We start from the raw sequence: 21,857 nt of genomic DNA on the forward strand, positions 1-21,857 counted from the left end.
TTTCACTTGTAAATTTTCCTCAATAATTCCAGCAACATTACTTTCAGAGTCCTGATTGCAGCATTTAAAGTTTTTAGTATTCCGTGCACCTCCCTCCGAGATATATGGGCGCTGTCATCAGGGCAGCCAGGAAGGCCTCGGGGCAGCCAGAAAGGCCTCGGCTCAGCGGGATCTACGGCGCTGCTTGTACAGGGGCTCTGAGACAAATAAGCTGCAGGAAGTGCTTGTTGCTGCACTCGGCCGCACCCAAGGATTGTCTGTAATGTGCAGCTCCTCACTGGCTGGTAAAATCCCACCTCATGGAAGCGCTTACCACCCCACATCTTGGTCACTCATGGGAGATTATACATGTCCACACTTCTTCGTTTTTTAATAAATTTAATTATTTATTTATTTTGGCTGCGTTGGGTCTTCGTTGCTGCACGCGGGCTTTCTCTAGTTGCGGCAAGCGGGGGCTACTCTTCGTTGTGGTGAGCGGGCTTCTCACTGCAGTGGCTTCTCTTGTTGCAGAGCACGGGCTCTAGGCACGCGGGCTTCAGTAGTTGTGGCTCGTGGGCTTAGTAGTTGTGGCACATGGGCTTAGTTGCTCTGCGGCATGTGGGATCTTCCCAGACCAGGGCTCGAACCCGTGGTCCCCTGCATTGGCAGGCAGATTCTGAACCACTGCACCACCAGGGAAATCCCATGTCCACACTTCTCAACTTCCAGCCCCGCAGAGTGTTCCCCTTGTAACACCACTGCGCCCTCAGACTCATTCTCCACCCTTCCTGTCAGGCTGGGTCTCGGGGCTGTGCCTCCAGGTGCTCAGGGGTGGACCGAGGAGGCTGGGTGTTCTGGTGCCTCAGGACGACTGCCCCTTCGGGCGGCCCCTCGCCCACCTCCAGCTTCATGGGCTCTGCTAACACGACTGCCTAGGTCAGGCCTGGGTGTGGTTGCTGTCCAGGTAGGGCCCTTCTTGGGGCAGCTCGTTGCCTTTACCCTGCCCATAGCTCTGCCGTCCACTTCTGTCTGCTTGTTGCAAAACCAACCTCCCCAAAACTGAGTGTCAAAAATGATGGGTTTTTTTTTTATGCACCTGGTTCTGCGGGTTGGGAACCCAGAAGAGGCAAAGAGAGGAACGTAGTCTCTGCTCCACCGTGTCCAGGATCTCAGCTGGGAAGACTGGAAGGCTAGGGCGATTTGACAGCTGGGGCTGGAATCCTGTGGAGGCTTCCTCGCTCACTGCAGGTCTGACAGTTGAGACCGGCTGTCAGCCACAGCTCCTACACAAGCCTCTTGGTGTGGTCGCTGTACATGAGCTGGCTTGGGCTTCCTCACGGCATGGCAGCTGGGTCCCGGGAAGGAGCGTCCCGGGGAGCACAGTGAGGTCCATGGCGTCTTATGATCTCACCTCATGAGTCCCCCGGTGTTACCTCCCCCATACTCTACTGCTCCAGGCAGCTAGAGCTGCTACTGCCGCTGCCTCTGGACACTGGATGTAGCTGTACCGGGGCTAAAAGAGTCTGTATAGACCGACCTCGTTTAGTCACTAGCTTCCCATCTGAGGTGTGGGAGGGATGTGGCTGATTGGTGGAAACTTTTATATGTGCCTGCCCTGTAGTTGCCAGGGAGGCTGAAAGGGTGAGGTGCCTGGCATTTTCTGCTTGGGGTGAGGGAGGTGATTTTTGCCTGATAAAAGGGTCTCTGTAGACACATGAATACAAATATATTAAAAGAGATGAAGAACTTCAGATGCTGGGGTGGGGGAGGGATTACTGAGTCCAAAGGAGGGAGGTTCAGCTCTGCAGCCCAGAGAAGACTGTAAATTCTGACTTGTCTGTAACAGGTGTTGTTGGGATGTGCCCTCTGCTCGCCCCTTGGGCAGAGTATAAATTAAGTACAGTGTACATTTCCCCCCTTTTATCGATGGGAATGGTATGTCTGAGAAAACTGGGATACCGTCTTTTAACTGCAATTTCAAAAACTGTTTCGGAACATTTTAATAAAATGAGTGAGAAATTATAGACTCTAGATTGCGGTTATAGGATACCTTCTTTTGGCATCTTTAAATTCAACTTAAAATCAGCAGACTCTACAAAAGCAGTGAAGATGAAAAAGAAATTCAATACAAATTATTCTGATATTGAGAAGCAAATTATAACAACTTTCAGGTCACATAAAAAGCAGTAATTGATTCAGGGGAAAATATAAATTTTCAATAGAAAAATGAATAGATTTTGGGATTGTTTGATAACCCAGTTAATGAATCGCATGAACACATTGGAAAAGAATGTAACTTCTTTGTTAATTTGACATGAAATGCTGACATTGACAATGACAAAATAAAACTCATAGACTGCCACTTCAGGGACGCCATCCATGACACTCTGGTTAATAAACATCATTAATTCAAAGGGTTTTTAAGATTAGTCACTGAGCAAGATAACTCAAAATGCCCTGAAACCTTACAACGCATATGTGAAATTTGATAGAGATTTCCTTAAATGCAAAAATAATCCTTAAAATTTACCAACAATGGGTTGTAAAGATGTTATGAGTCAGGGTCCAGTCAGGAGATAGAAACCTCACAGCAACTTGAACAAGAAAGTTAAAGATAAAGAATTAACTTTAACACTGTATGCAAAAATAATCTCAAAATGGATTAAAGACCTAAATGTAAGACCAGAAACCATAAAACTCCTAGAAGAAAACATAGGCAGAACATTCTTTGACATAATCAATATTTTTTTTGGATCTGTCTCCTAAAGCAAAGGAAATAAAAGCAAAAATAAACAAATGGGACTTAATTAAACTAAAAAGCTCTTGCATAGCAAAAGCAAATGAAACAATCAACAAAATGAAAAGACAACCTATTGGGGAACTTCCCTGGGTTGTCCAGTGGTAAAGAATCCGCCTTCTAATGCAGGGGACGTGGGTTTGATCCCTGGTTGGGGAACCAAGATCCCACATGCCGTGGGGCAACTAAGCCTGCATGCCGCAAACTACAGAGACCACGTGCCCTGGAGCCACACACCACAACCAGAGAGAAGCCCATGCGTCACAACGAAGAGCTCGCAATGCAACCAAAGATCCCGCGTGCCTCAATGAAGACCCCACGTGCCACAACTAAGACCTGATGCAGCAAAAAAATAAAGAATATAAAGAAATATTTAAAAATATATAAAACGGCTTTGTTAACCTTAAAAAAAAACACTGATAACTATTTTTAAAAAAAGACAACCTACTGAATGGGAGAAAATATTTCCAAATGATGTAACGGATAAGGGGTTAATATCCAAGATATAAACACAGCTCGTACAACTCAACATGGAAAAAACAAACAACCTGATTTAAAAAATGGGCAGAAGACTTTAGACATTTCTCCAAAGAGGACATGCCGATGGCCAACAGGCACATGAAAAGATGCTCAACATCGCTAATTATCAGGGAAATGCAAACCACAATGAGATATCACCTTACACCTGTCAGAATGGCTGTCATCAAAAACAACACAAATAACAAATGTTGGCGAGGGTGTGGAGAAAAGGGAACCCACATACACTATTGGCAGAATGTACATTGGTGCAGCCACTGTGGAAAACAGTATGGCGGTTTCTCAAAACACTAAAAATAGAACTACATATGACCCCCAAATTCCACTCCTGAGTATATATCCAAAAAAACAAAAAACGAATTTGAAAAGATACATGCACCCCAATGTTCATAGCAGCATTATTTACGGTTGCCAAGATATGGAAGCAACCTAAGTGTCCATCAACAGATGAATGGATAAAGAAAATGTGGTGTATATATATACAAGGGAATACTAGTCAGCAATAAGAAAGAATGAAGTAATGCCGTTTGCAGCAACATGGGTGGACTTGGAGGGCATTATGCTAAGTGAAATAAGTCAGACAGAGAAAGACAAATACTGTATGATATCACTGTATGTGGAATCTAAAAAATACAACACACTAGTGAATATAACCAAAAAGAAACAGACTCACAGATATAGAGAACAAACTAGTGGTTACCAGTGGGGAGAGGGAAGGGGGAGGGGCAACGCAGGGGTAGGGGATTAAGAGGTACAAACTGTTAGGTATAAAATAAGCTGTAAGGATATATTGTAGAACACAGGGAATATAGCCAATATTTTATAATAACTATAAATGGAGCATAACCTTTAAAACCTGTGACTCACTATACTGTACACCTGTAACATATAATACTGTACATCAATTTCAATAAAAAAAATTTTTTTTAAAGAATTAACATTAACAGGGGATCAGAGTACTAAAGGATTGGCTAGAAAGGAGTAAAGATGCTTACTTACAGAACGCAGGCACAGCAGATACAGGGAGTGGCCATCACCCGGGTGAGAAGCGGTCCCTCTGCAGGGCTGAGATCCAGAACTTCTCGGAGAGGGCTTGGCTCCCTGCAAGGCAGAGAAGTCACTGAGGTACCAGGTTGACAGAACTTGCTGGAAATCTGCTCCTGTGGTGCCAGAGGGACCATCCACGGGGAGGTGTCATGCTTTAGAACCTGCCCCAAAGCCACGGGAGAAAATGCCAGGGGAATCTGTTCACAGGACAGTGCCTTACGGGCCACAACCCCCCGTGAAGCTGCCCCGGGGGTGCCAAGGGAGCTACTGGCTGCTGGGAATCATTGGAGCTAAGTGCTGCGGAAGCCGCACGTGCTGCTGGAAACCCTGTGTCTTGCAGGAGCCAGATGCTGGCGGATCCCCCTGTGCTACAGGAGATGGCCACCAGCAACGCACCTGAACCAGGAAGAGAAAACCCTTTCTCCTCCAGTGTCCCTCCAGCGCCCTCTGCTGGCGAAGCTTAACACATAGCATCTGGCAAACAAATATTTCCAGGGTCCAGCTTAATTAATTATAGAACGACGAAGAGATATTGGGAGCTGAGAAGCAATAAATTGACAACTGGCACAGAAGGTGAAGGAAACTTTTCTAAATTACTAAATCACTAACTTTTTATCCACCATGGTGGAGGGAAGACCATCTTTTTAATTTCTCTGACAAGATTATTGTCAGTTAAAGAGTTCACCAAAGAACTTGTAGCCAGAAATTATAAGGAAAAAATGTTATAAAGGTGTAGCAGATAATTAATAATTCTATTTAATTTTTCTGGATTTTATAATGTTTGTGGTAGTTTTCAACTTAAAAAAATTTGTAACATACTTTTCTCATTCTAAATATTTACTTCCATTCCTAATATTGTATTTAGTTATTGTGTTATTTTTCTCTATGAAAAAATGATGTTTTAAAATTATATATTTTAGAGTTCCTTGGTGGCCTAGTGGTTAGGATTCCAGGCTTTCACTGCCGGGGGCCCCGGTTCAATCCCTGGTCGAGGAACTGAGATCATGCAAGCCACACAGCGTGGCCAAAAAAATAAAATTAAAAATTATATATATTTTAAACTTTATTGCCTAGCAGCATTCAATAAATGTTTGCATGAATTAAGATGTATCTCCTGCTCCCTCTACTACATTATAAATTCCTTGAGGGCAGAAGTAGGGTTAAACTCAGAGAGGAACATCCAATCTAATTGGACGGGGAACTCAGAGAGGTCATCCGATCTAATCTCCTATGGCCAGGAAGGAAAAGGAGGCCTATGGGGTAAGCCACCCGGGTGTCATGTTCAAGCCCAGTGCTCTTACTATCCTTCCCTGTGTGCGTGTGCGTGTGCGTGTGTGTGTGTGTGTGTGTGTGTGTGGTGGGGAAAAAGGGCAGGGATAGAGAGAGAAGTGCAGCCTGAGCCCCTGCATCCCCGGGTGGCTGAGCCGGGCACCAGTCCACTCCCCTCCCCATTCTCGGCGCTGAAAAGTGTGCTGGGAGCAGGGCCCCAAGAGGCTGTTCTTCAAAAGTGGGAGTGGGGGCTTCCCTGGTGGCGCAGTGGTTGGGAGTCCGCCTGCCGATGCAGGGGACACGGGTTCGTGCCCCGGTCCGGGAAGATCCCACATGCCGCGGAGCGGCTGGGCCCGTGAGCCATGGCCGCTGAGCCTGTGCTCCGCGACGGGAGAGGCCACAGCAGTGAGAGGCCCGCGTATTACAAAAAAAAAAAAAAAAAAGTGGGAGTGGTTGGGGACATATAATCAAAGTCTTACAAAGGTCCTGACAACCCCAGCAGCAGGCTGGGCCAGGGTCACGACGGCAGTCTTCAATGGGAAATCAACAAATCAAAAGGTATGAACTTTAAAAAAGCTTAATATTCTTCATTTTCGCTCAAATTTTTGTACCAATTTATGTCTTCACCAACAAATTATGTCGAAGTGTATTTCCCAGTCCCCTCACCCTTGTCAACCTTGGATATTATCAACCTATGTCAGTCTAATAGCAGGCAAATGATTTCTCATTGTGGTTAATTTGTGTTTAATTACTAGAGGGGTTGAACATCTTTTTAAGTGTTCATGGATCATGTTAATTGTGTTTTTTTTTTTTTTTGGTGAAAACCTATGGTGGTTAGTTATTGCTGGGTTCCTCTTTTATTTAAGTGCTTCTTTAAGCTTTTTAAAAGAGAAGTAGAGGGCAGATTCTACTAGTGGATGGCAGCCTAACAGTAGATCACTGAGTATCACGTCTGCACATAGTAGGTACTCAATAAACCTGTGGCAAATTAATGAACGATCATCAAGCAACCCGCTTGGTGAGGTGTGTAGGGTACTATTCTGTCCTGCTTTTTTGCCCTCCTGATTGATTCCGAGCTTGGGTAGAGGAGTGAAATCTTTTCCTGCTTTTGAGGCGAGGGGAGCCAAGGTGGAGATAGGATGTGATGGTCCAGTACGAACAGGTGAACTGAATCCCACTTGGCTCATGATTTACAGAGATGATCCCAGAAAATACACCAGGGAGGGTGTGGCTTTCAGAACATGGCACTTTTAGTTCTTGCTTGATGACAGACTCAAATTCTGAATCTCACCACAGAGAGAGCCCTAAACTCGGGATGATTCCAGAATGTGGCAAGGTGCTGTCTTCAAAGTTACCCCTCACAATTTTCAATCTTCCACCTAAAATTTTCCATCACAAGTTTAAAAGGATGAAACTCCAAATTTAGTGCAGCTATTAACATATTTTAAAATAAGACTTATGTGACTCTTGGCTATACATGCAGTGATATCTAAATGCCATAGCAATTTGATACCCACCACTTAAAAATACATAAACACACATCTTTGGTCAATTAATCTTCGACAAAGGAGGCAAGAATATACAACGGAGAAAAGACAGTGTCTTCAGTAAGTGGCAATGGGAAAGCTGGACAGCAGCATGTAAATCAACGAAGTTAGAACACTCCCTCACACCATACTCAAAAATAAAATCAAAATAGCTTAAAGACTTAAATATAAGACATGACACCATAAAACTCATAGAAGAGAGCATAGACAAAACATTCTCTGACATAAATCATCAGTTTCCCAGGACAAAAGAAATAAAAGCAAAAATAAGTAAGTGGGACCTAATCAAACTTACAAGCTTTTGCACAGCAAAGGAAACCATAAACAAAACAAAAAGACAACCAATGGAATGGGAGAAAATACTTACAAATGATGCAACAGACAAGGGCTTTATTTTCAAAATATACAAACAGCTCATACAGCTCAACATCAAGAAATGCAAACTACCCAATGGACATAAGACCTAAATAGACTTTTCTCTAAAGAAGACCTCCAGATGGCCAACAGGCACATGAAAATATGCTCAACATTGCTAATTATTAGAGAAATGCAAATCAAAACTACATTGAAGTATCACCTCACACCAGTCAGAATGACCATCACCAAAATGTCTACAAATAATAAATGCTGGAGAGCATGTGGAGAAAAGGGAACCTTCCTACACCGTTGGTGGGAATGTAAATTGGTGCAGCCACTGTGGGGAACATTATAGGGGTTCCTTAAAAAACTAAAAATAGGCTTACCATATAATCCAGCAATCCCACTCCTGGGCAAATATCTAGAAAAGAAGAAAACTCTAATTCGAAAAGATACATGCACCCCAATGTTCATAGCAGGACTATTCACAATAGCCAAGACATAGAAGCAACCTAAATGTCCACCAACAGATGAATGGATAAAGAAGATGTGGTACATATATACAATGGAATACTAGTCAGCCATTAAAAAGAATGAAATGATGCCATTTGCAGCAACATGGATGGACCTAGACATTATCATACTAAGTGAAGTAAGTCAGAGAAAGACAAATATCACATGATATCACTTAAATGTGGAATGTAAAAAAATGATACAAATGAACTTATTTACAAAACAGAAACAGACTCATTGACATAGACAACAAACTTATGGTTATCAGAGGGGAAAAGGGTGAGGGATAAATTAGGAGCTTGGGATTTAGAAAAGAAAAATAAATAAATAAATAAATAAAATAAAAATATGTAAGTTCTTCTTTAACTGTTCCTTTTTCTTCCTAAACTTGTCTTTCCAACCACTTCCCACATCTAATTTTATCCTAATATAATACATGCTATGTTTGGAAGTCTTTTATGAATTATTCCTATCAGGTTTCTCAGCAACATAAATATAAATTAAAATTTAAGGAAAGTTTACATCCTATGATCAGAAGTCTTTAAGTACTGAAAAGTTTCTTCTGGTTAGGGTTATCATTGTCATTATTAGTAACATGTATGTGATTAAAGCAATATATATGGGTTGCTAATTTTGGTAAATAATTGTTAAACATAAAAAAGTAAATTTTTATTGGAAATGCATCTCTTAATGAGGTGAATGAGGTTGTTTTTCTCTCCCAATCAGTTTATTTATCTCTCTACTGGAATAAGATACATTAACATCAGATCAGTTCCTTTTTTTATTGTTATAGGTGCTGGTGCTGAGAAACTTCCACATAGATAAGTACAAGAGAAAGGAAGGGTTTTTTTACAGCAATGCCACAAAAGTTTTTGGACTCGAGTTATAAGCCAGAAATCATGCAGTGATCAGCAAGAAACTAACATAACGTTGTAAAGCAACTATACTCCAAAAAAAATTAATTAAAAAAAAAGAAAAAGAAATCATGCCATGATCCATCATTAGCAATTCTTTTTAATGGTCTATCAGCTGATGATACAATCAGTTATTGGGTCCTTCCTTGGTTCTGCGTGCTCCTGTGGTGTCAGCATCATCTTCCCTGGGCACTTACGCTGTCAGCCTGTGGCACTCCTCCGAAGAGGAGATATTGATACTTCCCACCATACAGTCAGTGCGTGCTGCACTCAGTAATTTCACGGTATGCAAAGAAAAAAACTGACAAAATACTCAAACCCACTTTTCTGGGTAAGGTTTAGCTCAGCGGCCACCAAAGCACCTTCTGCCTGTTGGTTCCTGGGGATGTCTGTGCAGGTATCTAGCTTTTGCCAGAATCTCATTTCTGTTTTGACACCTTGTGCTTCCTCTGCACATCCTCATTGCATAAATTAGCTCCTGCTCGGCACTCACTAGAATTTTCTTCTTGGTGACCACTCAGGCTGGCACATTTGCTGGAGCAGTTTCTCAAAACTCATTCTCCTTATTTCTGCAAAAGGTGGACCCATCGTTGTCAGAGCTCTGAGCTGCTGACAAGTCCCCTGCACCACGTTTCAGCTCTGTGCTCTGAGCCTTGTGCTTTCTTACACATCCACGCCTATGCCTTCGATATCTGTGCGTGAGCACAGATGTCTCATAGTTACATCTCTAGCCAAGATCTCTCCTCTTTTAGTCATATTCTTCCCAGACATCCCTCTTGCCCATCTCAAAGACGTTTCCAAACTTAAATTTAATATCTCCAAAACTGAACTTTTGAGTCCTTTCAAACCTCTCCCTCCTAAAAACAAAAAACAGAAATGAAACAGGCCAGTTCTCTTCCAGGGCCTCCCATTCCCATTCAGTGACTGGTACTGCTGTCCACCCAGCCAGAAACGTGGGAGTGACCTTGACCCCTCTGTCCTGCCCACTTCCTGCAGCCCATCCCTTACAACCCCTGGAAGGTCCAATCTCTAGCTAGCTCTTGGTTTGGGCCGCTCTTCTGCAGTCCTACCATGCACACTGGTTCTCACCATTTTAGTGGATTCTTGCTCCCAAGGGGCAGTCATGCTGGGCCCCACGAGGCCGGCTCATCCCCGCAACCTTGTCTGACATCATGTTTCCTTTGTTCTCTCTCTCCTCTAACCGCTCTGTCTTACTTGGGGGGCTTCCTCCTGCCACAGGCTGATCCCCTTGTTGAAACCGAGTCCCCCTAAAACCGAGTTCCCTTACTAAGTTTATCACTAATCTCTATCCGAAACTTTATTCCCTTTGTTGTCCCACCCTTCTTCCCTTTCAGGACTGAGGAGTATCAAAGAAAAGGGGTGATCGAAGCCAAGCAGGACCCTGCAGGACCTTCCCTAGTACAAAAGCCCCTGTGTTCTGTGCTCTGAGCATCCCGGGACCTGACTTCTTCCAGCAGCCTCTCCAGTCTGGTTGCCTCTCCTGCCTGGCTCACCTCCCACACTGCAGCCTCTTTGGACTAAGGGGGTGCCCCTCTTGGTCAGACCCGCTCCAGGAGAGGCGGTCCCTTCCGGTCTGACACTCTCTTCATATTATGGGAAGGGCATGTATGGCTCCTAGCAAAGACAATGGGTATGTCTATGCTCGTGTAATGTGTCCAAAATAGATTCATCTTGAAATTGATGGAGTAATCAGAGAACAGAAACTTCTAATAAGTGTTCCTAGGGAATTATTATAAATTAGTGTATATTTACTAGGCATCTGCTGTGTTAGGCACTGATGGGAGAAACAGAAATTTAAGATCAAGTCTCTCTTCCCTCAAAGAAGTAATACGTGCTTGTTGTCAAAATTAAAACAGTTCTGGGCTTCCCTGGTGGCTCAGCGGTTGAGAGTCCGCCTGCCGATGCAGGGGACACGGGTTCGTGCCCCGGTCCGGGAAGATCCCACATGCCGCGGAGCGGCTGGGCCCGTGAGCCATGGCCGCTGAGCCTGCGCGTCCGGAACCTGTGCTCCACAATGGGAGAGGCCACAGCAGTGAGAGGCCCGCATACCGCAAAAAAAAAAAAAAAAAAAAGAAAAGAAAATATAGCCAGTAAGCAAACACCAGAAGGTGCTGGCCCTGCTAGTATGAAACACACACTAACATCACAAGAACCCCAAAATATCTCCTTCCTCCTCCTCAGCTCTCCTCCTCTCCCTGCTCCTTCTTCTTCCCTTGAAAAAGGCAGATTAAAAAAATATTATAGTATCTTATAAACTTTCAACGAGTAGTAAATAAGTCACAGGGATATAATGCACAGTATAGTGAATACAGACAAGAGTATTGTACGATAATTATGTAATGTGATGAATATTGTGACAATGGCAATCATATGACAATATATAAATGTCAATGTAACATGCTGTACACAGTGTTATATGTCAAATTTATTCAATAAAAAATTATAGTATCCAATTCTGGTGAGGGAGTAAAGAGACTGTATCAGTAAGTATGGAGAGTCTAAGATCTGTACCCTTTTATCTACTCATTCTACTTCTGGGAATGTCACCGAACAGAACAAAACAAAACAGAGCAACCAACAACCACAACAAAAACCCTAAGTATAGAAAAAGCTTTACATTAAAGATGACCTTCACCATTGTAAATAGTGAATCATTAGAAACAACCTTGCAACTAGTTGTCTGCAATCAATATCCAGTTCCCTTGCTCTCTAATTATGATGGAATCCCTGACCTTGGTCATCACATGGCTGTCAAATTTAGGACTACATTTCCCAGCCTCCCTTGCACCCAGGTGACCATGTGACCAAGTGCTGGCCAATGGAGATACAAGCAAAAGTGAGGATGTGGCTTCTGACTGAGGCTCCCCTACTCTCTGCCTAGAATGTGGATGTAGTCGTGAGCCACCTGGGACTGTGCTGATGTGGGCAGCACCCTGGGGATGGCAGAGCAATGAGATGGAAAAAGCCTCTTTGTCTGCACCGTGGAGCCACCATACTAGAGCTGGTCTGTTTGGATAAGAAAACTGTAAATTCAAATTTCCCTTTGTTTGTTTGTTTGTTGGCCACACCACATGGCTTGCAGGATCTTAGTTCTCTGACCAGGGATCGAACCTGGGCCCCGGCAGTGAAAGCACTGCGTCCTAACCACTGGACCGCCAGGGAATTCCTCTCTTTGTTATTTTGAGTCTCTGTTCCAGCAGGTAAGTCTGCATCTAGCTAAAACACACATAAATCAACAGGAAACAATGGATTGGCATGTCCACTTGGTGAGATGTTAGGTAGCTGCTGAAATTAATTGATGAAGGTATGAAATAATAATAAACACTCTTAAGATATATTAATTTTTAGAAGGATGAAAAATTTTGCATGTGGATTGATGATTATCTCTAAGTAAAGCTCTTATTAGAAAGAAAACATTGGAAATTTTACATTGAAATGTTAATAATGGTTATATTTTAGATAATGAAACATTGAAGGATCTGTATTTTTTCTTCCCTCACTTTATTATTTAAAATTAAAATTTTTTTTTATTTAAAATTTTTTGAAATGAAAAAACAAGAAAAAAATTGTTAAATAATATTCCTAGGATGTTCTGGATATTGGGATTGGTTGCCTTAGGCTAGGCCTCATGTGCAGGTAACACAGGCATTGGCAAATGTTGTAGGGAACATGGGGAAGACGCTCCCAGCAAAGGCTGCCTCACAAGACCACCCCTGATTACAGCAATTCCATTACTGACACGCTCTTTATAGTAATTCCATTACTGGCTGCTATTTTATCCCCCCTTTGAGGTAACACACTAAGTGTCTGATACATTGGGATGAATCCCTTAATAGGCTGGAACAGCTTGGTAATTAGTGTTTGTGAGATAAATGGGCATGGGTGGGGGTGAGGAGGCAGATGGGGAAGAAAGGGAAAGTGGGAAACATCAAGAGACGGATGTCATCAACCTCAAACTTTGCTTAAATGAGTTCTTGTTGACCCAGACGCTGCTGGCTGTCTACTCAAAGTCCATTCTCTCCTTCTTCCTTGCTAATTGATTACCAGGTGTTTTTTTTTTTTTTTTGGTGATGGGGGGGGTGGTGAGCAGTAATTTCCCGTCATGCCTTGCAACTAGTAGTGACAAGGTGATATTTTTTCCCTAATAAGTCAGAAGTGAGAGGAAGTTTAGGGGTGGGGCTTCTGGACAAGCTACAGTTTTCCAGATAAAAATGGACAGAGTTAGTTGATATACTTTTCATTCTTAGCCCTTCCCCCTTATTCTCATCTGGACCACAAACACAATGCCTGGAGGTACAGCTGACATCTTTCGTTGATGGCATAAAAAGTGTTAAAAGGTAAGTTTCAGAAAAAAAGTAAAATCATGCCTCACATTCGGATATAAAAATGAACATATGTTAAAGATTTTATTGAACTTATGAGGGAACTAGGCAGATGTTATAAGGTGCCAAGAAGCACAAATTCATATGGAGTAAAGGAAAGTTGAAATGAATGGAAAATGGAGGTAAAACTGGCTTTCTACAGGGTAGGAGGGAAGACACTCGAACCTTTACCTGAAAGGGCAGAATCTGCTTAGTTACAGACAGGAATTCTGCATTGCTATTAGTTACCTACAGTTAGTTAGAGTTGTGAAATAGCTGCCTGGGTCTGATCAGGTGGAAGAGTGTGTTACAGATAACGGGTACTCTTCCATAAAAGTACAAATGTTTTTCTCCAGAAGGAAGATGAAAAGAACCTTCAGTGATGGCATCAGCTCTGGACTACAGACCTCTGAACTCCTTTGAAGGGAGAAAAATAAACCCCTATTTTCTTAAGTAATAATTGTTGGTTTCTGCTAAACGCACCAGGGAAGTCCCATCACTTTTACTTTTTAATTTACATAGTGGTCCATCAATAAATTGAATCCATCGTCAGAATCCATCTCTTTGAAGGCAGTGAAGAGCTGCTGAAGAGACAAGAACTGGAGGAGTTCAGACTCCAGAAATCAGGGGCTTCCCTGGTGGCGCAGTGGTTAAGAATCCGCCTGCCAATGCAGGGGACACGGGTTCGATCCCTGCTCCGGGAAGATCTCACATGCCACAGAGCAACTAAGCCCACACACCATAACTACTGAGCCTGCGCTCTAGAGCCCACAAGACACAACTACTGAACATGAGTGCCACAACTACTGAAGCCCGCGCACGTAGAGCCCATGCTCCTCAGCAAGAGAAGCCACCGCAATGAGAAGCCTGGGCACCTCAACGAAGAGTAGTCCCCGCTCACCACAACTAGAGACAGCCCGTGTGCAGCAACGAAGACCCAACGCAACCAAAAATAAATAAATAAAATAAGTTGGAAAAAAAAAAGAGACTCCAGGGAGCAGAGAACCCCAGAGGGTGAGCAAATGTCTGCAGCCACTTTCATTTACCCTGAGGGCATCTGCCAATTCTGGACACAGGCATGAGGCTGAGAATCCAGACTCTGAATCAGCAGAAGGCCACTGCTGGGGACAGGCAAACAGCAGAGCTTTTGGCAGAGACAGAGTGGGGAATTCCAAGGACATGTGCCAGATTCTGGGCAACTCTGTATTTCAAGAAACTGAAATTTAAGTGGAAAGCCTCTGAAAAGCAGAGGAAGCTTTTGATAGACTTGCAAGGTGAAGATTTGCATTTGAGACCTGCTGGGGTGCTGATGGGGTGGGTCGCTGCAGAGCAAACTCCAGGCTCCCAGGTGGAAGTTGGAGACACAGAGGCAGACTGAGCCCTACCAGGATCTCAATGCAGCTGTGACTCAGAACAAGATTGGCTACTCTTCTCACTGGTCTCGTGGAGGAAGGGGTAAATCCTCCCTGGAGGATAATAACATTTGAAGCCTCTACAACTTTTTACAAGCAAAATTTGGCATCTAATAAAAAATTACTGGATATATGAAAAACCAGAGAGAAAAGACAATAGAAACAGACCCACAGTTAAGCCAGATACTGAAGTTACCTGACTTTAAAATTACTATGGTTAACATGTTCAAGAAAATAGAGGAAAAGGTGGAGAATTTTACTTGAGTATTGAAATCTGGAAAAATAAATCAAATGGAAGCCCTAGAGCTAAAAAGTACATTAAATAAAATTATGAATTCAGTATATTAGACACAAGAGAAGACAGGGTTAGTGAACTGGGGGCAAATCAATAGAGAACATACAAATTGAAGCACAAAAGGAAACAATGAAAAAAATACAGAAACAAGCATTAGAGACATGTGTGACACTGAGACGGTGAAACATATATGTAATTGGTTTCCCAGAAAAGAAAGAGAATGGGGCAATACCAAAAGAGATAATAACCAAGAGTTTCCCAAAACTGATGAGACATCAAATCATAGATTTAAGAAGCACTATGACTCCAATGCAAGATAAACACAAAGCCAGCCACACTGAGCACATCATAGCAGGACTGCTGAAAACCAAAGATAAACATAAAATGTTAAGAGGATCCAGAAAAAAAAAAAAAAGATACATTGCCTTTGAAGATTGTTAGCTGACTTTAGAAACAATAAAGCCAGAAGACAATGGAATGACATCTTTAATGTGATGAAAGAAAAGAAACCTGTTAACATTCCCCAAAGTTTTAGGCATTAGGCTTTATTTAGAGAACAGGGATAGTGAAGATTTCTGATTTTATCTCTCTTTTTTTTTTGGCTGTACTGCACGGCATGTGGGATCTTAGTTCCCCGACCAGGGATGGAACCCACGCCCCCTGACTTGGAAGCACAGAGTTTTAACCACTGGACCACCAGGGAAGTCCCCCTCTGACTTTATTTTTAATTGTCTTGCATAATATGTGATTTATAAGTTATCTGGAATTAAATTTTAAAAAAAGTATTCTAGCATTCCACAGAAGTTTCTCAAACTGTAAGCCTACAGCAATGATTAGCTACTTTCTTGCCTCCATAGTCACCTTAGTTTTAATTCATCCCTAAATTTAAATCACAAAACAAATGTTGTATATATAATTCTTTTTACCTTTAAAAATGGATTAAACAGTAGAACACAGATAGATTACCCAGAACTTAATTCAATAGTATTGATACCATGGTTTAATTTACTTCATCATCTCTGCCCTTATTTTATTTTATTTTTCAAAGTTAGTACATTGCCTACGTATGCATCTTTTGGGAGACAGATGAATGGAGTACTTGTGTTAAACATCTGGGACCAGGATATGTCAGAGATTCAAAACCGGGACACAGAACATGAGGGCTAAATGCTTCTAGAATGATTCTACCCGAGTCACAGGTGAGCAGGTCAAGTCCTTTCTGATAGTACCTGAGATCTATCCTCCCAGCCCATGTTTCCTGAGCCTCAGAGTAACTCTCATCTGATATTTTCATAACTTCTTTCAGCTTCTATCATTTTCAAGGGTGGCTGAAATTATGTATTCCCAATCAGATGGGAACAAACCTCCCTCTCCACCTGCTTGTTTTCTCTGTTCCTTCCACATTCTCATCCAGCCAAGATGCTGAATAAAACGACCATATCTCCTAATATCAGTGAGACTGAAAACTTACCAGACTGAAAGTATGAACCATCATTCAAATTCCCCCCCAAATTCTAGGTTATAACCACTCCTTGGAAATTCCCATTTATAAATAGAAAAATCAAGAATGAAGTTATTTTCTTTTTAAATCCATTTCTCCATCTATAAAAAAAATTAGTACCACACAACTTAACCCATTGCATGTATATTGTTCTGATCCAAGCAACTATAAATAAAGCTGAACTGCCAAAACTTCCTATTTCTTTTCATTTTTTCTAGCAAGAATTGGTAACATTTAGCATTAAATTTCACTGTCATGCAAAGGATGTTTAAGGATTTCTGGTTTTACTCCACCGGAAGTAGGATCAATTATGCAGAAGTCCCCTGATTCTTTATCACCACAAAACCCACAGCAACCAAAACACATACACAAATTAAGAAGAATTCTTCATCTCAAGAAATTGCAGTTGCACTACCAAACGTAAGGTAGATAGCTAGTGGGAAGCAGCCGCATAGCACAGGGAGATCAGCTGGGTGCTTTGTGACCACCTAGAGGGGTGGGATAGGGAGGGTGGGAGGGAGGGAGACGCAAGAGGGAAGAGATATGGGAACATATGTATATGTATAACTGATTCACTTTGTTATAAAGCAGAAACAAACACACCATTGTAAAGCAATTATACTCCAATAAAGATGTAAATAAAATAAAATAAAGTAACAAAATTAGCATCTTGCTCAAAAAAAAAAAAAAGAAATTGCAGTTGAAGCCACTAAATGTAAGAACAACAGAAAAGAGGCAGATTAATAAAATACAGTAAGAACCATAAAAATTGAATTATGCATTTTCATCTTGATAGATACTGCTATATCGCCCTCTTAAGAGTTGGACCAATTTAACCTTCCACAAGTAAGGTATGAGGGTGCCTATTTCCACATAGCCTTGTTATCATAGCATGGTATCCAATTTTTTTTCAGTCTGAGAGGTAAAAAGTGGTATTTTGGTGTAGTTTTATATTTAGTATCTCATCATGAATGAGATTAGTAATTTTTTGTATGCTTACAAACCATTTATATTTCCTTTTCGGTGAATCATATTTTAGTAGCTTTTGCCCAGTTTTCTATTTTGGTCTTTTTCTTATCAAATTGTGAGAGTTCTTTATGTACTAAAGAGATTTGTCTCTGATGTGAACTGGCGATATTTTCCCCCGTTTTGCCATTTGTCTTTCGCCTTGACTAAGAAGTTGATTTGGCCCAAGGTAAAGAACTTTAATTTCAAAGCTTTCCTAAGTGTGTACTCAAAGGAGGCTACGGAGGTAGGAGACTCTTGTTTGGAAAGACACAGCAATCTGCCCGCTTCCTATGCCCTGTGAGGCCCGTGGGCAACGCCTGCAGGTCAGCGGAGGAAAAAAGGGAACGGATGTCGCTCGCATGGTGTGTGCAGAGTCCTCCCGGTGGGCGCCAGGAACACTGGCACACAGGGCACCTTTGGGAACACGTTTCTCTACTCTGCCCGAAGATGGATTTAGGCGCACATCCCACCCGAGGCTTCCCCCAGAGAGTGGGAGGGCACCAGGAAGGGGGGGTCGTGTTTCCCTCTCCTGGTGGAGGGTGTCAGAGCGTGTGCAAAGCCTCTTTCAGACTGTCCGCGGCTCCTGGTGTGATTCTAGACCCAACACATCTATTTTGGGAAAGGTGATGCAGGGGCTACTCGTGTCCTGGGTATTGTGCCGGTGTAGTGAGAGGGCCAGATCCTAGCGCACGGTTTCTCCACGGTGCCTCGGCGGGCAGCGGTACTGTCGTCCCGGGTGAGGTGGGGGCCAGGTAGCTTGCCCAGGTACCCAGGGCTGGAACCGGCTGCCGGGCCCGAGCTCTCAAGCCCCAGCCCTCGGCAGTGCTAGAGCGGGTCCAAGGAAGGGCCTTGGGATTCGCAATGGAAGGGCCAACAGCCTCACCGGAGTAAACTTTCTGGGGTCTGAGACGGACTCTAGCTTCCATTCCTGGGTCCTGCCAAGGGCGGGTGTACCATCTCTCAAAGCTCGGCCAGGACCTGTGCTCAACCACCCAGGCTCTGCTCTCGACCTCTGAGCATTTCACACATTGCCCTCAAGTTTTTATGCACCCTTGTCTTTTTTTGTTTTGTTTTTTGGCCACGCCACGTGGGATCTTAGTTCCCCGACCAGGGATGGAACCTGCACCCCCTGCACTGGAAGCGCAGAGTCCTAACCCCTGGACCGCCAGGGAAGCCCCTGTGCACCCTGGTCTTATTTCCTCACCTAGACATCCGACATCGGTCGCGCAGAGGTTTACGTGTATTGACCACATCCGACGGCAGAGAACTTCGCAGCAGGCGGATCTCCACAGATCTCGTCGCCGACAGCGTGTGGGGACCGGGTCAGGAGGGCCAGCAATGAGCGGAGAGGCGCGAGGGCAAGGGACCGGGAAGTTTACCGAGGGGAGGCCCCGGCGGGGTGACGGACGGCGGGATGAAAAGCCAGACTTTTGGGGGAACATCGCATCTGGCCCAGCCTGGGGGGGTGGGGGTGGGGGCGGACCCGGCTGCAGAAGGTCCAGACTCTCCCTCGAGGGGAAAAAGGGACTTCCTGCCAGGTGCTCTGGCCTCTTTCGAGGTTTCTGGAGAAACGAAGCCAGGCTCCATTTCCTCTGAAGTCAGGCAAACCGGGCCGGGCCAGCAGTCCCGCCCTGACAGTGCGTCAGCCCTCAGAGGCTAGGCCGGCGGTCTCCCCAGCTCCCGGCTAAGGCCTACAGCAGCTGGCCGCCCGAGGCTTCCCGCTAGCCCCGCCCCCGACCCCCAGCAAGTCCGGGGCGGGGTCTTCGCCCCAGCTCCTTCTCGCCCTCCCCTCTGCCCGCCCACATCTTCCCCCAGCCTCCAGCCAGCGTCTTCGCCCCAACCCCGCCCCACCCTTGTCCCGCACTCCCGCCAACCCCCGGTCCGTCTTAGCCCCGCCCACAGCCTACCCACAACCCCGCCCCCATCTTAGCCCCCGCCCACAACCCTGCTTCTGCGCCGCGTGGGGGCGGGGCGGCCGGCGGCAGAGGCTGCGGGGGCGGGGCCGGCCTCACCCGGAATGAAAACAAACGGCTGCCGCCGCCGCATCCGGGCATTCGGCGGGTCGCGGTTGGCGCGGCTGTGGCGCAGGTGAGGAGCCGGCGGCCGAGCGTCCAGTCCCAGACCCGCATCTCAGCCGCGCCGCCTGGCGCCCCCGCTCCCCCGGCGCGACCCCGACGCCAACCCCGTGTGGGTCGGGCGCGACCGCAGCGGCGGGAGGTGGGCGCCCTGCGCGGAGGCTCGGCCGGAACTGGGGTCGGCGGGCCGGGGCTTCAGGTCGCGCCGGCATTTCGCCGCGCCCTAGCTTCGCTCTGGGCTGGGCGGAGGTGCTGGGTATTTAAGAAGAAAATTGAATAGTGCCTTTGGAGGGAGAAAGAGAAATATATGTATATATTAAAATTAATTAGCCATACAAAAAGCTTGAGTCATAACACTGTAATTCCAGATATGCCATTTGGGATTTATTTGCAAACACAGATTTTCTTTGCTGTTTAATGAGAAAACACTGTTTATTTTCTCCAGCCTTGACGATCTGATTCTGTATTTCTCAACTCTTTCCCATATTCTTATTTTTTAATACAATATTCTTGTAATAGTCTGCCTAAGAGAAAAATTAATGTATTTTGAATGAATATATATATATAGCTATATATTTGAAAAGCTCTGGGGAAAGGTAGCGTTGATCGATTTATTACAAAAGTGAAAGTGAAATTTTAAAAGAACGTTTTATACCTTTTCGCTTTCAGTTTAGAGCAGTAGTACTAACGAATTTCTGCTTTTGGTGGGGGGCTGTGTTGCCGAACATTGTATGCCATCCATGAAACGTTCAGTTCTCCAGTTAAAATCGGAAACTGATTTATTAACCCTTTTTCCCTTTTGATTTGATGTATAATATGTATCCTCATTTATTCGGTTGTCTGGAAGTGAAGTTTTCTAAGTTTCAAGACAGTGGTGTAATCTTTTTTCAAAAATAAGTAGTGGTTCATAGACCCTCCTTGCTGTTTATTTGCTGGTTGGGTGGAGTGTGGACCGCACACGAGGTTTAGGAAATCCCTTGAGACTTTGGTCAGGTAGCTACTTGGATGGCAGAGTGCTGTGCATTCAGCCTTCCAGATAGCTTGGCTCCAGTAAATGGCCCCCTCCCCACAAGTGATACTTTAGTGGGAATTTCTGAACATTTATGAGTAGAGAACTAACTTTGTGTAGTGGTCCTGTAAGTTATTTGTGTTTGGAAAGCTAATGCCCGTAAGTGCTAATATGCTTTTCTGTGTGAGAAGCAGTTTATTAGTGCTTGAAAATCTGGGGTTCTTTTGTAGGTTACCTGGATGCACACAACCCCCTCTTTGATGTGTTTTTTTTCTTTATCCCTTTTCTCTCCACTATCCTGATTACCCTCTTTCTTGCCTCCAAATTGATATAAAATAGATTTGAACTTTCTTTTAAAACACTTGTTTATGGAATACACTTAAGTTCTCAAACTTGATTTAAAAATCGGATGAGTTGAGTTTTGGGGAGTGTGGAATACAGGCCCTGAATAAAAAAAAGGAAGTTACTTATTTAGGTTACATTAACTCTTACATATTTTTTCACTCTCTAGAATGTGTCTTCGTCCTTCAGGAGTAATAACTGTTGACTTTTTTTACTGCTTGTCTGTTTTGGCTGTACTGGCCCTGTCAGCTGTTTGATTCTCTAGCAGCCTCACTCACCCCTTTGAATTGGTGTGCTAGTGAAGCTTGAGTAGACAGCTCCATTGCTGTGTGTGATTCTTTGGGAGAGAGTAGTTACATGCACAGGACAGAGAAGCAGCAAGGGATTTCGCGATAGAAGGCAGAATCCAATGGTCCAGTGTTGTAGGCAGAAGTCCCAGTGCTAGTTATGGTGCTGCCTAATTTTGCATCCTTGATTGAGTCATTTTACAAACTGAGGCCTTGGTTTTCTCATCTGTAAAGTGATGACCCAGCCAGTATTGATTTGAATAGTATATGTAGATTTGCTTTTATGCTTTATCCCAAAATAGCATGCATAACTTTCTAGTATTGTAAACACTAAATTTTTAATTTTAAAAATTCAGGTATAGAAAATATTTATTATGGATAGTTCATGGTTCAAGCTAGCTTTTCTTCATGTTTACCAGCCAAGGTGATTGGTCTTTTGTGTTGAAATAGCCAACATACAGGAGAATTGATAAGCTCTGCATCAAATTAAGTTCACTACTTTAGGGATTTATCTTATCTTTTCTCTTAGAGAATAGCAGGTTAAGAAATAGAAAAGTGTAATAAACCTTGCTACATATTAGCAACT

At 43.8% G+C, this 21,857-nt stretch overlaps 2 protein-coding genes across 3 annotated transcripts in view; one reads left to right on the top strand and one right to left on the bottom strand.

Moving 5' to 3' along the window:
• Nucleotides 1-19,294, bottom strand: part of LOC308622409 (uncharacterized protein) — a 36,432-nt gene extending 17,138 nt beyond the window's left edge. The window contains exons 1-3 of the mRNA XM_081243841.1: nucleotides 18,763-19,294; nucleotides 7,920-7,954; nucleotides 4,313-4,414 (exon numbers count right to left, since the gene is read on the bottom strand). Of these exons, the coding sequence (XP_081099967.1) occupies nucleotides 4,313-4,414; nucleotides 7,920-7,954; nucleotides 18,763-19,000 (375 nt within the window). The 5' untranslated portion in view covers nucleotides 19,001-19,294. The remainder of the gene's footprint in view (nucleotides 1-4,312; nucleotides 4,415-7,919; nucleotides 7,955-18,762) is intronic.
• A 275-nt stretch (nucleotides 19,295-19,569) lies between these two features.
• The window catches only part of NUB1 (negative regulator of ubiquitin like proteins 1), a 28,371-nt gene continuing 26,083 nt past the window's right edge, over nucleotides 19,570-21,857 (top strand). Inside the window, exon 1 of one of the 2 annotated variants that reach the window (XM_081243447.1) lies at nucleotides 19,570-19,646. In XM_081243447.1, the coding sequence (XP_081099573.1) occupies nucleotides 19,576-19,646 (71 nt within the window). In that variant the 5' untranslated portion in view covers nucleotides 19,570-19,575. The other variant, XM_081243448.1, reaches the window with a different exon arrangement.

The sequence above is a fragment of the Mesoplodon bidens genome (genome assembly GCF_964165515.1).
Source record: "Mesoplodon bidens genome assembly, chromosome: 9".
NCBI lineage: Eukaryota > Metazoa > Chordata > Mammalia > Artiodactyla > Ziphiidae > Mesoplodon > Mesoplodon bidens.